This window comes from Pseudophryne corroboree, chromosome 11, assembly GCF_028390025.1.
Source record: "Pseudophryne corroboree isolate aPseCor3 chromosome 11, aPseCor3.hap2, whole genome shotgun sequence".
In the NCBI taxonomy this organism is placed as follows: domain Eukaryota; kingdom Metazoa; phylum Chordata; class Amphibia; order Anura; family Myobatrachidae; genus Pseudophryne; species Pseudophryne corroboree.
The window spans coordinates 338,542,955-338,560,609 of NC_086454.1; the positions used below are offsets into that span (position 1 = coordinate 338,542,955).

Below are 17,655 nucleotides of genomic sequence, written 5' to 3' on the forward strand. Positions count from 1 at the left end.
ACCCCAGGTCTATTTTTTTTTAAGTATCCCAGATACTAACGTCTTTGGAGAATTGCGCTTTTCTCAGACGTATCTTTAAGTCCCAGACATTAAAGATTATATGGTATCCCTGATACCTGTTTTATGGCTTTACATAAAACTACGTAATATTAAGTCCCGGACTTAAATATTACCTTGTCACGTGTTCCCGGAACACGGAGCGAGTTCAAATTCAGTGTTTGAACGCAATCCCTTACGGAAAAGACAGACAATGAATTCTCTATCTTACCGATTCGGGGGCGATCAACTGAATCCAGGACTGAGCCCCCACTTGAAAGGATATCAGCCTCTTCTTGTACCCCTCGATTTGATGGCCACTGACGTCAGTGAGAGCAATCCTTAAAATTACAGATTATACACGACACCATGTAATTAAGAATCACTCTCCGTTTATTGTTCATAACAATGGTATATAAGGCATCATTGTCTAGGGAGGGATTGGAATGTCCAGGGAGGGGTAGGCAAAAGTAAATACTTTATTGGTTTAACTTTACTGCATAGGAGGGATAAAACAGGCTACATGGGGGGGGATGTAGGATACAGCCTAGTACTTCATCTAGGGGTGGTGATTTCACACAGTTCCCAACAAACTATGGGTGGAGCTATATTCATTTTATGCAATGCAAGCTAAATCCAAGGCAAAAGAAAAAGAAACAATATTTACACAATGCACACTGACAGAGGAGATTTAACCCTTCAGATATTCTCCTCCATACTCCCTATAGAGGCACCTAACCCGCGGTTCTCTGCCGCCCTGCTGCTTAGGTCAGCGTGGTCTGCCTAGCTGGTGGTGTTGGGCGGCAGTGTATTAACTGGGTGTGGGGAAGGGCAGTAACAGCTCCGGAACAGTATAATGGCGGAACCATAATGTAGGGAAACGTTGTGCGGGGACAGTATTGAATGTCACGTAGAAGCCGGCTACATTTATAGCCCTGGTTGCTATGGAGACGGGGGAAGCGCGAGCAGCCAATCACAGCGCGGAGTATTAGGAAGTCCGTCTCGTTGTTATGGTAACCGAAATAACTAACCAGCTGTGAGACCGGGCACCAGAGCGTCACCTGCCCGTCCTGACCCCGCGCCACCGGCTCCTCACACCAGGTACCGGAGAGGGTGTGACGATATATGTGCGGTATATAGGAGGCTAGATACAGGTTAGAGTGTGACGGTGTATGTGCGGTATATAGGAGGCTAGATACGGGTCAGGGTGTGATGGTGTATGTGCGGTATATAGGGGGGGCTAGATACAGGTCAGGGTGTGACGGTGTATGTGCGGTATATAGGAGGCTAGATACAGGTCAGGGGGTGACGATATATGTGAGGTATAGAGGAGGCTAGATACAGGTCGGGGTGTGACGGTGTATGTGCGGTATATAGGGGGGGCTAGATACAGGTCAGGGTGTGACGGTGTATGTGCGGTAAATAGGAGGCTAGATACAGATCAGGGTGTGACGGTGTATGTGCGGTATATAGGAGGCTAGATACAGGTCAGGGTATGACGGTGTATGTGCGGTATATAGGGGGGGCTAGATACAGATCAGGGTGTGACGGTGTATGTGAGGTATATAGGAGGCTAGATACAGGTCAGGGTGTGACGGTGTATGTGCGGTATATAGGAGGCTAGATACAGGTCAGGGTATGGCGGTGTATGTGCGGTATATAGGGGGGCTAGATACAGGTCAGGGTGTGACGGTGTATGTGCGGTATATAGGAGGCTAGATACAGGTCAGGGTGTGACTGTGTATGTGCGGTATATAGGGGGGGCTAGATACAGGTCAGGGTATGACGGTATATGTGCGGCATATAGGAGGCTAGATACAGGTTAGAGTGTGACGGTGTATGTGCGGTATATAGGAGGCTAGATACAGGTCAGGGTGTGACGGTGTATGTGCGGTATATAGGAGGCTAGATATAGGTCAGGGTGTGACGGTGTATGTGCGGTATATAGGAGGCTAGATACAGGTCAGGGTGTGACGGTGTATGTAAGGTATATAGGAGGCTAGATACAGGTCAGGGGGTGACGATATATGTGAGGTATATAGGAGGCTAGATACAGGTCGGGGTGTGACGGTGTATGTAAGGTATAAAGGAGGGTAGATACAGGTCTGGGTGTGACAGTGTATGTGCGGTATATAGGAGGCTAGATACAGGTCAGGGTGTGACGGTGTATGTGCGGTATATAGGAGGCTAGATACAGGTCGGGGTGTGACGGTGTATGTGTGGTATATAGGAGGCTAGATACAGGTCAGGGTGTGACGGTGTATGTGCGGTATATAGGGGGGGCTAGATACAGGTCAGGGTATGACGGTATATGTGCGGCATATAGGAGGCTAGATACAGGTTAGAGTGTGACGGTGTATGTGCGGTATATAGGAGGCTAGATACAGGTCAGGGTGTGACGGTGTATGTGCGGTATATAGGAGGCTAGATACAGGTCGGGGTGTGACGGTGTATGTGCGGTATATAGGAGGCTAGATACAGGTCAGGGTGTGACGGTGTATGTGCGGTATATAGGGGGGGCTAGATACAGGTCGGGGTGTGACGGTGTATGTGCGGTATATAGGGGGGGCTAGATACAGGTCAGGGTGTGACGATGTATGTGCGGTATATAGGGGGCGCTAGATACAGGTCAGGGTGTGACGGTGTATGTGAGGTATATAGGAGGCTAGATACAGGTCAGGGTGTGACGGTGTACGTGCGGTATATAGGAGGCTAGATACAGGTCAGGGTGTGACGGTGTATGTGCGGTATATAGGAGGCGCTAGATACAGGTCAGGGTGTGACGGTGTATGTGAGGTATATAGGAGGCTAGATACAGGTCAGGGTGTGACGGTATATAGGAGGCTAGATACAGGTCAGGGTGTGACGGTGTATGTAAGGTATATAGGAGGCTAAATACAGGTCAGGGTGTGACGGTGTATGTAAGGTATATAGGAGGCTAGATACAGGTCAGGGTGTGACGGTGTATGTAAGGTATATAGGAGGCTAGATACAGGTCAGGGGGTGACGATATATGTGAGGTATATGGGGGGGGCTAGATACAGGTCGGGGTATGACGGTGTATGTGCGGTATATAGGGGGGGCTAGATACAGGTCGGGGTGTGACGGTGTATGTAAGGTATAAAGGAGGGTAGATACAGGTCGGGGTGTGACAGTGTATGTGCGGTATATAGGGGGGGCTAGATACAGGTCAGGGTGTGACGGTGAATGTGCGGTATATAGGAGGCTAGATACAGGTCGGGGTGTGACGGTGTATGTGCGGTATATAGGAGGCTAGATACAGGTCAGGGTGTGACGGTGTATGTGCGGTATATAGGAGGCTAGATACAGGTCAGGGTGTGACGGTGTATGTGAGGTATATAGGGGGCTAGATACAGGTCAGGGTGTGACGGTGTATGTGAGGTATATAGGGGGACTAGATACAGGTCAGGGTGTGACGGAGTATGTGCGGTATATAGGGGGGGCTAGATACAGGTCAGGGTGTGACGGTGTATGTGCGGTATATAGGAGGCTAGATACAGGTCAGGGTGTGACGGTGTATGTGCGGTATATAGGAGGCTAGATACAGGTCAGGGGGTGACGATATATGTGAGGTATAGAGGAGGCTAGATACAGGTCGGGGTGTGACGGTGTATGTGCGGTATATAGGGGGGGCTAGATACAGGTCAGGGTGTGACGGTGTATGTGAGGTATATAGGAGGCTAGATACAGGTCAGGGTGTGACAGTGTATGTGAGGTATATAGGAGGCTAGATACAGGTCAGGGTGTGACAGTGTATGTGCGGTATATAGGAGGCTAGATACAGGTCAGGGTGTGATGGTGTATGTGCGGTATATAGGGGGGGCTAGATACAGGTCAGGGGGTGACGGTGTATGTGCGGTATATAGGAGGCTAGATACAGGTCAGGGGGTGACGGTGTATGTGCGGTTTAGAGGGGGGGCTACTTTCTAGCCTCTCTAACTTCCCTCTCCCCTGTTCAACTCTGCTTTAATCCTCACTCTTCTGCTGACCCCTCTCCTACTCACTGATCAGCACTTACCACTCCTGGCCAGGATTGCCACCTCTCCTACTCACTGATTAGCACCGATCCTGGCTAGGATTGCCACCTCTCATACCTACTGATCAGCAATTACGGCTCCTGGCCAGGATTGCCACCTCTCCTACTCACTGATCAGCACTTACTGCTCCTGGCCAGGATTGCCACCTCTCATACCTACTGATCAGCAATTACTGCTCCTGGCCAGGATTGCCACCTCTCATAGCTACTGATCAGCAATTACTGCTCCAGGCCAGGATTGCCACCTCTCATACCTACTGATCAGCATTTACCGCTCCTGGCCAGGATTGCCACCTCTCATACCTACTGATCAGCACTTACCGCTCCTGGCCAGGATTGCCACCTCTCCTACTCACTGATCAGCACTTACAGCTCCTGACCAGGATTGCCACCTCTCCTACTCACTGATCAGCACTTACTGCTCGAGGCCAGGATTGCCACCTCTCATACCTACTGATCAGCATTTACCGCTCCTGGCCAGGATTGCCACCTCTCATACCTACTGATCAGCAATTACTGCTCCAGGCCAGGATTGCCACCTCTCATACCTACTGATCAGCATTTACCGCTCCTGGCCAGGATTGCCACCTCTCATACCTACTGATCAGCATTTACCGCTCCTGGCCAGGATTGCCACCTCTCATACCTACTGATCAGCATTTACCGCTCCTGGCCAGGATTGCCACCTCTCATACCTACTGATCAGCAGTTACCGCTCCTGACCAGGATTGCCACCTCTCCTACTCACTGATCAGCACTTACTGCTCCAGGCCAGGATTGCCACCTCTCATACCTACTGATCAGCATTTACCGCTCCTGGCCAGGATTGCCACCTCTCATACCTACTGATCAGCACTTACCGCTCCTGGCCAGGATTGGCACCTCTCCTACTCACTGATTATCACTTACTGCTCCTGTCGAGGATTGCCACCTCTCCTACTCACAGGTTAGCACCGCTCCTGGCCAGGATTGCCACCTCTCATACTCACTGATTAGCACTGCTCCTTGTCAGGTTTGCCACCTCTCATGCCTACTGATCAACACTTACTGCTCATGGCCAGGATTGACACCTCTCCTACTCACTGATTAGCAATTACCGCTCTTGGCCAGGATTGCCACCTTTCATACCTACTTATCAGCAATTACCGCTACAGGCCAGGATTGCCACCTCTCCTACTCGCTGATCAGCACTTACCGCTCCTGGACAGGATTGCCACCTCTCCTACTCACTGATCAGCACTTACCGCTCCTGGACAGGATGGCCACCTCTCCTACTCACTGATCAGCACTTACCGCTCCTGGACAGGATTGCCACCTCTCCTACTCACTGATCAGCAATTACCGCTCTTGGCCAGGATTGCCACCTTTCATACCTACTTATCAGCAATTACCGCTACAGGCCAGGATTGCCACCTCTCCTACTCACTGATCAGCACTTACCGCTCCTGGACATAATGTGTCCCCAGAGGATAGATAACACTCAGCGTATATATACTGATACATAATGTGTCCCCAGAGGATAGATAACACTCGGCGTATATATACTGATACATAATGTGTGCCCAGAGGATAGATAACACTCAGCGTATATATACTGATACATAATGTGTCCCCAGGGGATAGATAACACTCAGCGTATATATACTGATACATAATGTGTGCCCAGAGGATAGCGGACACTCAGCGTATATATACTGATACATAATGTTTCCCCAGAGGATAGCGGACACTCAGCGTATATATACTGATACATAATGTGTCCCCAGAGGATAGATAACACTCAGTGTATATATACTGATACATAATGTGTCCCCAGAGTATAGCGTACACTCAGCGTATATATACTGATACATAATGTGTCCCCAGAGGATTGCGGACACTCAGCGTATATATACTGATACATAATGTGTCCCCAGAGGATTGCGGACACTCAGCGTATATATACTGATACATAATGTGTCCCCAGAGGATAGCGGACACTCAGCGTATATATACTGATACATAATGTGTCTCCAGAGGATAGATAACACTCAGTGTATATATACTGACACATAATGTGTCCCCAGAGGATAGCGGACACTCAGCGTATATATACTGATACATAATGTGTCTCCAGAGGATAGCGGACACTCAGCGTATATATACTGATACATAATGTGTCCCCAGGGGATAGCGGACACTCAGCGTATATATACTGATACATAATGTGTCCCCAGAGGATTGCGGACACTCAGCGTATATATACTGATACATAATGTGTCTCCAGAGGATAGCGGACACTCAGCGTATATATACTGATACATAATATGTCTCCAGAGGATAGATAACACTCAGCGTATATATACTGATACATAATGTGTCCCCAGAGGATAGATAACACTCGGCGTATATATACTGATACATAATGTGTGCCCAGAGGATAGATAACACTCAGCGTATATATACTGATACATAATGTGTCCCCAGGGGATAGATAACACTCAGCGTATATATACTGATACATAATGTGTGCCCAGAGGATAGCGGACACTCAGCGTATATATACTGATACATAATGTTTCCCCAGAGGATAGCGGACACTCAGCGTATATATACTGATACATAATGTGTCCCCAGAGGATAGATAACACTCAGTGTATATATACTGATACATAATGTGTCCCCAGAGTATAGCGTACACTCAGCGTATATATACTGATACATAATGTGTCCCCAGAGGATTGCGGACACTCAGCGTATATATACTGATACATAATGTGTCCCCAGAGGATTGCGGACACTCAGCGTATATATACTGATACATAATGTGTCCCCAGAGGATAGCGGACACTCAGCGTATATATACTGATACATAATGTGTCTCCAGAGGATAGATAACACTCAGTGTATATATACTGACACATAATGTGTCCCCAGAGGATAGCGGACACTCAGCGTATATATACTGATACATAATGTGTCTCCAGAGGATAGCGGACACTCAGCGTATATATACTGATACATAATGTGTCCCCAGGGGATAGCGGACACTCAGCGTATATATACTGATACATAATGTGTCCCCAGAGGATTGCGGACACTCAGCGTATATATACTGATACATAATGTGTCTCCAGAGGATAGCGGACACTCAGCGTATATATACTGATACATAATGTGTCTCCAGAGGATAGATAACACTCAGCGTATATATACTGATACATAATGTGTCCCCAGAGGATAGCGGACACTCAGCGTATATATACTGATACATAATGTGTCCCCAGAGGATAGCGGACACTCAGCGTATATATACTGATACATAATGTGTCCCCAGAGGATAGCGGACACTCAGCGTATATATACTAATACATAATGTGTCCCCAGAGGATAGCGGACACTCAGCGTATATATACTGATACATAATGTGTCCCCAGAGGATTGCGGACACTCAGCGTATATATACTGATACATAATGTGTCTCCAGAGGATAGCGGACACTCAGCGTATATATATACTGATACATAATGTGTCCCCAGAGGATAGATAACACTCAGCGTATATATACTGATACATAATGTGTCCCCAGAGGATAGCGGACACTCAGCGTATATATACTGATACATAATGTGTCCCCAGAGGATAGCGGACACTCAGCGTATATATACTGATACATAATGTGTCCCCAGAGGATAGCGGACACTCAGCGTATATATACTGATACATAATGTGTCCCCAGAGGATTGCGGACACTCAGCGTATATATACTGATACATAATGTGTCCCCAGAGGATAGATAACACTCAGCGTATATATACTGATACATAATGTGTCCCCAGAGGATAGCGGACACTCAGCGTATATATACTGATACATTATGTGTCCCCAGAGGATAGCGGACACTCAGCGTATATATACTGATACATAATGTGTCCCCAGAGGATAGCGGACACTCAGCGTATATATACTGATACATAATGTGTCCCCAGAGGATAGCGGACACTCAGCGTATATATACTGATACATAATGTGTCCCCAGAGGATTGCGGACACTCAGCGTATATATACTGATACATAATGTGTCCCCAGAGGATAGATAACACTCAGCGTATATATACTGATACATAATGTGTCCCCAGAGGATAGATAACACTCAGCGTATATATATACTGATACATAATGTGTCCCCAGAGGATTGCGGACACTCAGCGTATATATACTGATACATAATGTGTCCCCAGAGGATAGATAACACTCAGCGTATATATATACTGATACATAATGTGTCCCCAGAGGATAGATAACACTCAGCGTATATATACTGATACATAATGTGTCCCCAGAGGATTGCGGACACTCAGCGTATATATACTGATACATAATGTGTCCCCAGAGGATAGATAACACTCAGCGTATATATACTGATACATAATGTGTCCCCAGAGGATAGCGGACACTCAGCGTATATATATACTGATACATAATGTGTCCCCAGGGGATAGCGGACACTCAGCGTATATATACTGATACATAATGTGTCCCCAGGGGATAGCGGACACTCAGCGTATATATACTGATACATAATGTGTCCCCAGAGGATAGCGGACACTCAGCGTATATATACTGATACATAATGTGTCCCCAGAGGATTGCGGACACTCAGCGTATATATACTGATACATAATGTGTCCCCAGAGGATAGATAACACTCAGCGTATATATACTGATACATAATGTGTCCCCAGAGGATAGATAACACTCAGCGTATATATACTGATACATAATGTGTCCCCAGAGGATAGCGGACACTCAGCGTATATATACTGATACATAATGTGTCCCCAGAGGATAGCGGACACTCAGCGTATATATACTGATACATAATGTGTCCCCAGAGGATAGATAACACTCAGCGTATATATACTGATACATAATGTGTCCCCAGAGGATAGCGGACACTCAGCGTATATATACTGATACATAATGTGTCCCCAGAGGATAGCGGACACTCAGCGTATATATACTGATACATAATGTGTGCCCAGAGGATAGATAACACTCAGCGTATATATACTGATACATAATGTGTCCCCAGAGGATTGCGGACACTCGGCGTATATATACTGATACATAATGTGTCCCCAGAGGATAGCGGACACTCAGCGTATATATACTGATACATAATGTGTCCCCAGAGGATAGCGGACACTCAGCGTATATATACTGATACATAATGTGTCCCCAGGGGATTGCGGACACTCAGCGTATATATACTGATACATAATGTGTCCCCAGAGGATAGCGGACACTCAGCGTATATATACTGATACATAATGTGTCCCCAGAGGATAGCGGACACTCAGCGTATATATACTGATACATAATGTGTCCCCAGAGGATAGATAACACTCAGCGTATATATACTGATACATAATGTGTCCCCAGAGGATAGCGGACACTCAGCGTATATATACTGATACATAATGTGTCCCCAGAGGATAGATAACACTCAGCGTATATATACTGATACATAATGTGTCCCCAGAGGATAGCGGACACTCAGCGTATATATACTGATACATAATGTGTCCCCAGAGGATAGCGGACACTCAGCGTATATATACTGATACATAATGTGTCCCCAGAGGATAGCGGACACTCAGCGTATATATACTGATACATAATGTGTCCCCAGAGGATAGCGGACACTCAGCGTATATATACTGATACATAATGTGTCCCCAGAGGATAGCGGACACTCAGCGTATATATACTGATACATAATGTGTCCCCAGAGGATTGCGGACACTCAGCGTATATATACTGATACATAATGTGTCCCCAGAGGATAGATAACACTCAGCGTATATATACTGATACATAATGTGTCCCCAGAGGATAGATAACACTCAGCGTATATATATACTGATACATAATGTGTCCCCAGAGGATTGCGGACACTCAGCGTATATATACTGATACATAATGTGTCCCCAGAGGATAGATAACACTCAGCGTATATATATACTGATACATAATGTGTCCCCAGAGGATAGATAACACTCAGCGTATATATACTGATACATAATGTGTCCCCAGAGGATTGCGGACACTCAGCGTATATATACTGATACATAATGTGTCCCCAGAGGATAGATAACACTCAGCGTATATATACTGATACATAATGTGTCCCCAGAGGATAGCGGACACTCAGCGTATATATATACTGATACATAATGTGTCCCCAGGGGATAGCGGACACTCAGCGTATATATACTGATACATAATGTGTCCCCAGGGGATAGCGGACACTCAGCGTATATATACTGATACATAATGTGTCCCCAGAGGATAGCGGACACTCAGCGTATATATACTGATACATAATGTGTCCCCAGAGGATTGCGGACACTCAGCGTATATATACTGATACATAATGTGTCCCCAGAGGATAGATAACACTCAGCGTATATATACTGATACATAATGTGTCCCCAGAGGATAGCGGACACTCAGCGTATATATATACTGATACATAATGTGTCCCCAGGGGATAGCGGACACTCAGCGTATATATACTGATACATAATGTGTCCCCAGAGGATAGTGGACACTCAGCGTATATATACTGATACATAATGTGTTCCCAGAGGATTGCGGACACTCAGCGTAGATATACTGATACATAATGTGTCCCCAGAGGATAGATAACACTCAGCGTATATATACTGATACATAATGTGTCCCAAGAGGATTGCGGACACTCAGCGTATATATACTGCTACAAGCACATGTCTCTTCTGTATCATGATCTCGGCCGGCATTACAGGCTCTGACTTTTCTGATCTCCGGAGAGGGGACTTATAACATCATTCATATTGCTGTAAACATAACCCATATTCTGAGTGTCAGGCCAGACTAATCTCCGGGACAGCGGTAATCTGCTCGCTAAGACTGGATTAATGTTCCTGCTCCGAGCACGGACATAGATGATATGAAGCTGGGATTTCAGGATCACCGGAGTACCAGGCAGTGTCGCTGGCTTCTCCTATACTGGAGTCAGCATTAGAGCTGTACTGGAGAATATCGTCAGAGAGTATCATTATCTCTGCACCAATAAACCACAGAAATATCTCCCCTAATTATGTAGTTGTGGACATTCTGCTGTTCTGTCTGATGGACAATCCGCATACTGTGACATTCCGCAGCTGGGTCACTCCCGGTGCCACTATCCATTCTCCCATTCTGTCCATATGCCGCACTTCTGCCCGGTGCTCGTGTTTACTGAGACTATTGTGTGCTAGTCGCCGGGAGGGCAATCCCCAGTGCAATGAGTGAGGCGGGGGGCTTCATGTTGTTATTTGCTGTGACCCGTAGCCCATGGTGTGATGGCATCATTCATGCCATTACGTATAGATGTGTAGCATTACCTGTGACTATAGACACCCAGAGGGAGCGGGGTCAGGTGGGGGTGGTACAGGCTATAGACACCCAGAGGGAGCGGCGTCAGGTGGGGGTGGTACAGGCTATAGACACCCAGAGGGAGCGGCGTCAGGTGGGGGTGGTACAGGCTACAGACACCCAGAGGGAGAGGTGTCAGGTGGGGGCAGGACAGGCTATAGACACACAGAGGGAGCGGTGTCAGGTGGGGGTGGTACAGGTTATAGACACCCAGAGGGAGCGACGTCAGCTGGGGGTGGGACAGGCTATAGACACCCAGAGGGAGCGGGGTCAGGTGGGGGTGGGACAGGCTATAGACACCCAGAGGGAGCGGGGTCAGGTGGGGGTGGGACAGGCTATAGACACCCAGAGGGAGTGGCGTCAGGTGGGGGTAGGACAGGCTATAGACACCCAGAGGGAGCGGTGTCAGGTCAGGGTGGTACAGGCTATATACACCCAGAGGGAGCAGGGTCAGGTGGGGGTGGTACAGGCTATAGACACCCAGAGGGAGCAGGGTCAGGTGGGGGTGGTACAGGCTATAGACACCCAGAGGGAGCGGGGTCAGGTGGGGGTGGTACAGGCTATAGACACCCAGAGGGAGCGGGGTCAGGTGGGGGTGGGACAGGCTATAGACACCCAGAGGGAGCGGCGTCAGGTGGGGGTGGTACAGGCTATAGACACCCAGAGGGAGCGGCATCAAGTGGGGGTGGGACAGGCTATAGACACCCAGAGGGAGCGGCATCAGGTGGGGGTGGGACAGGCTATAGACACCCAGAGGGAGCGGTGTCAGGTGGGGGTGGGACAGGCTATAGACACCCAGAGGGAGCGGCGTCAGGTGGGGGCAGGACAGGCTATAGACACCCAGAGGGAGCGGCGTCAGGTGGGGGCGGGACAGGCTATAGACACCCAGAGGGAGCGGGGTCAGGTGGGGGTGGTACAGGCTATAGACACCCAGAGGGAGCGGTGTCAGGTGGGGGTGGTACAGGCTATAGACACCCAGAGGGAGCGGGGTCAGATGGGGGTGGGACAGGCTATAGACACCCAGAGGGAGCGGGGTCAGGTGGGGGTGGGACAGGCTATATACACCCAGAGGGAGCGGGGTCAGGTGGGGGTGGGACAGGCTATATACACCCAGAGGGAGCGGGGTCAGGTGGGGGTGGTACAGGCTATAGACACCCAGAGGGAGTGGCATCAGGTGGGGGTGGTACAGGCTATAGACACCCTGAGGGAGCGGCGTCAGGTGGGGGTGGTACAGGCTATAGACACCCAGAGGGAGCGGGGTCAGGTGGGGGTGGTACAGGCTATAGACACCCAGAGGGAGCGGTGTCAGGTGGGGGTGGTACAGGTTATAGACACCCAGAGGGTGCGGCGACAGGTGGGTATGGTACAGTCTATAGACATCCAGAGGGAGCTGGGTCAGGTGCGGGTGGGTTAACCCTAGCTACGCCACCACTCGAGGGTTATCCCTATCCGCTACCCCTGAAGGATTAGGGTAGGGGTGTGTGTGTGTGTGTGCGTGTGTGGTGGAGGAGGTCGGGAAGTTAAAATACCCCCTCCGCTGTCGGGATCTTCAGTGTCAGGATACCGACGTCTGTCATGTGACTGCCGACATTCCAAATACCGGGATAGCATTCCACACCCATGTAACCATTGCCGACACTGAAATTAGTATCAGGGTGTCAGAGAACCACGGCATTTGGTTCCTCTGTAGGGAGTATGGAGGAAAAGATGGTTTAAGTAAGAGAGGGAAAGGCACATGAGGGTTGAGGGCCCTGCTCATGAGCGCTTACATTCTAAAGGGGAGGGGCAGACAGATGGGTGACACAGATGGGGCTGACAGAGAGCGTGGGACAGAGGGTCAGGATGAGAGACGGCTGGGTTTGGGGAAGAAGTGAGTCTTGAGAGCGTGTTTGAGGTTATGTGGAGAGATGGAGAGTCTGAGGGGGAGAGGTAGAGAATTCCATAGATAGGCAGCAGCACGTTGGATGCGTTCAGGTAAGAAGGTTGGATACGTGTGTGTTTGTGACCTGAGAAGTCATATATGGAATGTGGTATAAAATGGGTTTTATACGATCGCCTACTCCCTACACGGCGCCTAGCCCTCGGAGTCTGCCTCCCTGATGCTTACCTGGGTGTCATGTCTGCTGATGCAGCGATGTATATATAGCATGTCCTGCATTGTCTTGTGCTGTAAGTCACTGTTTTCTTGTTCTGCTCATGTGTTTATGTACTTAGGTGCTGTGGAACCCTTGTGGCGCCATATAATGGATGATAATTATAATAGTAATGTGTAAGTCTGACTGCTGTCCTCTGCAGATGTACTAATCAGCGTCAGACATGCCGACCAGCAAAATGCAGGGACCCCTGAGCTCACTCCAGGAGCTGCCGAGCGGGTACCAGAGCAAAGTCTGTACACCGCGCAACCCAAAGCTCAGCAGACATGAAGAGGCCGCTGTGACGGTAATGAGTGCGCCATAAATTGGGTCGTCTTTTTATCCATCATTGTACAGCTTAGGCAGACAGATGTTGGTGACCGAGACCAGGGATTATCCAGGACAAAGCAAATGAAGAGAGACAGCTGTTCACACAAAGTACTTGTTCCTCACTGACAGTCCGCGGACCGAGATCGCAGCCTGCATGCAAGATAATGTTGTGTTAGTGTGACAATAATTCCCCTGCATTACTCTGTTCCCGGAGGCCTAATACAGGATATACGTCTTCTCACTTGTGTATAATACTGTACGCGGAGTATATAGTTATATAGAGGATAGGTGATGTGTGTAAGATGGGAGAGGTTGTGGCTTGGTACACGGTGAGGGCTAGCTGTGGTGTAGGTGTATACATGCCCCTTGTATAATTCTATATGTGCAGTATATAGTTATATAGAGAGGCGACGAGTGTAAGATGGGAGAGGTTGTGGCTTGGTACACGGTGAGGGCTAGCTGTGGTGTAGGTGTATACATGCCCCTTGTATACTACTATACGCAGGGTAAATAGTTATATAGAGTATAGGTGACGTGTAAGATGGGAGAGGTTGTGACTTGGTACATGGTGAGGGCTAGCTATGGTGTAGTGTATACATGCCCCTTGTATAATACTATATGTGGAGTATATAGTTGCATAGAGGATAGGTGATGAGTGTAAGATGGGAGAGGTTGTGACTTGGTACACGGTGAGGGCTAGCTGTGGTGTAGGTGTATACATGCCCCTTGTATAATACTGTACGCAGAGTATATAGTTATATAGAGGGTAGGTGACAAGTGTAAGATGGGAGAGGTTGTGACTTGGTACATGGTGAGGGCTAGCTATGGTGTAGTGTATACATGCCCCTTGTATAATACTGTACGCGGAGTATATAGTTATATAGAGGATAGGTGACGTGTGTAACATAGGAGAGGTTGGGACTTGGTACACAGTGAGGGCTAGCTATGGTGTAGTGTATACATGCCCCTTGTATAATACTGTACGCAGAGTATATAGTTATTTAGAGAGGTGATGAGTGTAAGATGGGAGAGAGGTTGTGACTTGGTACACGGTGAGGGCTAGCTGTGGTGTAGGTGTATACATGCCCCTTGTATAATACTGTACGCAGAGTATATAGTTATATAGAGGATAGGTGACGTGTGTAACATGGGAGAGGTTGTGACTTGGTACACGGTGAGGGCTAGCTGTGGTGTAGGTGTATACATGCCCCTTGTATAATACTATACGTGGAGTATATAGTTATATAGAGGATAGGTGACGTGTGTAACATGGGAGAGGTTGTGACTTGGTACACGGTGAGGGCTAGCTGTGGTGTAGGTGTATACATGCCCCTTCTATTATACTATACGTGGAGTATATAGTTATATAGAGGATAGGTGACGTGTGTAACATGGGAGAGGTTGTGACTTGGTACACGGTGAGGACTAGCTGTGGTGTAGGTGTATACATGCCCCTTGTATAACACTGTACGCAGAGTATATAGTTATATAGAGGATAGGTAGCCAGTATGTAATAACGCATGTAGCCAGCATGTAATAACACATGTTAGCCAGTATGTAATAACACATGTAGCTAGTATGTAATAACACATGTAGCCAGCATGTAATAACACATGTTAGCCAGTATGTAATAACACATGTATCCAGTATGTAATAACACATGTAGCCAGTATGTAATAACACATGTTAGCCAGTATGTAATAACACATGTTAGCCAGTATGTAATAACACATGTAGCCAGTATGTAATAACACATGTAGCTAGTATGTAATAACAGATGTTAGCCAGTATGTAATAACACATGTAGCTAGTATGTAATAACACATGTTAGCCAGTATGTAATAACACATGTTAGCCAGTATGTAATAACACATGTTAGCCAGTATGTAATAACACATGTTAGCCAGTATGTAATAACACATGTAGCCAGTATGTAATAACACATGTTAGCCAGTATGTAATAACACATGTTAGCCAGTATGTAATAACACATGTTAGCCAGTATGTAATAACACATGTTAGCCAGTATGTAATAACACATGTTAGCCAGTATGTAATAACACATGTTAGCGTGTATCCTCAGGACGGCAGACACATGCACTTGTCTGATGGTCTTTATGTTTCCCCCATTGATAGTTGACCCCTTCAGCGTTCCTGCAGGAAATGTCCCTGACCACAGAGCAGCGATTGGCCAACACTCGGGAGATGCGTCCACCCAAGATCATCCAGCTGCTGGACATGAGCGAAAGCAGCCACCAGAAGGTGCGTACAGTCTCCATGCATAGAGACAGCGGTCAGCCATACTGGCTTCCTGCTCTGGGGTATACTGGGGTATCTTCCTCTCACTCTCTCACAGTAAGTCTCCATGCATAGAGACGGCGGTCAGCCATACTGGCTTCCAGCTCTGGGGTATACTGGGGTATCTTCCTCTCACTCCCTCTCCTTCCATAGACGCATGCATGTATTTAATTTATATCACACTGATCTGTATGACTGATAGTGACATTACATCCTCACCGATCTGTATACCTGATAGTGACATCACATCCTCACTGATCTGTACGCCTGATAGTGACATCACATCCTCACCGATCTGTATGCCTGATAGTGACATCACATCCTCACCGATCTGTAAGCCTGATAGTGACATCACATCCTCACTGATCTGTATACGCCTGATAGTGACATCACATCCTCACCGATCTGTACGCCTGATAGTGACATCACATCCTCACGATCTGTTTGCCTGATAGTGACATCACATCCTCACGATCTGTTTGCCTGATAGTGACATCACATCCTCACTGATCTGTACGCCTGATAGTGACATCACATCCTCAATGATCTGTATGCCTGATAGTGACATCACATCCTCACTGATCTGTTTGCCTGATAGTGACATCACATCCTCACCGATCTGTTTGACTGATGGTGACATCACACCCTAACCGATCTCTTTGCCTGATAGTGACATCACATCCTCAATGATCTGTACGCCTGATAGTGACATCGCATCCTCATCTCGCTTATCTGTACGCCTGATAGTGACATCACATCCTCACTGATCTGTATACGCCTGATAGTGACATCACATCCTCACTGATCTGTATGTCTGATAGTGACATCACATCCTCACCGATCTGTTTGCCTGATAGTGACATCACATCCTCACTGATCAGTATGCCTGATAGTGACATCACATCCTCACCGATCTGTATACGCGTGATAGTGACATCACATCCTCACTGATCTGTATACGCCTGATAGTGACATCACATCCTCACTGATCTGTATACGCCTGATAGTGACATCACATCTTCACCGATCTGTATGCCTGATAGTGACATCACATCCTCACTGATCTTTACGCCTGATAGTGACATCACATCCTCACTGATCTGTATACGCCTGATAGTGACATCACAGCCTCACTGATCTGTATGTCTGATAGTGACATCACATCCTCACCGATCTGTTTGCCTGATAGTGACATCACATCCTCACTGATCAGTATGCCTGATAGTGACATCACATCCTCACTGATCTGTATACGCGTGATAGTGACATCACATCCTCACTGATCTGTATACGCCTGATAGTGACATCACATCCTCACCGATCTGTTTGCCTGATAGTGACATCACATCCTCACTGATC

At 47.6% G+C, this 17,655-nt stretch overlaps 1 protein-coding gene across 2 annotated transcripts in view; it reads left to right on the plus strand.

The window, feature by feature from the left end:
* The first annotated feature begins 1,006 nt into the window (after positions 1-1,006).
* HYDIN (HYDIN axonemal central pair apparatus protein) overlaps positions 1,007-17,655 on the plus strand; it is a 478,199-nt gene continuing 461,550 nt past the window's right edge. For both annotated transcript variants that reach the window (XM_063945857.1, XM_063945858.1), the window contains exons 1-3: positions 1,007-1,137; positions 13,832-13,975; positions 16,135-16,260. In XM_063945857.1, coding sequence (XP_063801927.1) covers positions 13,853-13,975; positions 16,135-16,260 — 249 coding nt within the window. In that variant the 5' untranslated portion in view covers positions 1,007-1,137; positions 13,832-13,852. The remainder of the gene's footprint in view (positions 1,138-13,831; positions 13,976-16,134; positions 16,261-17,655) is intronic.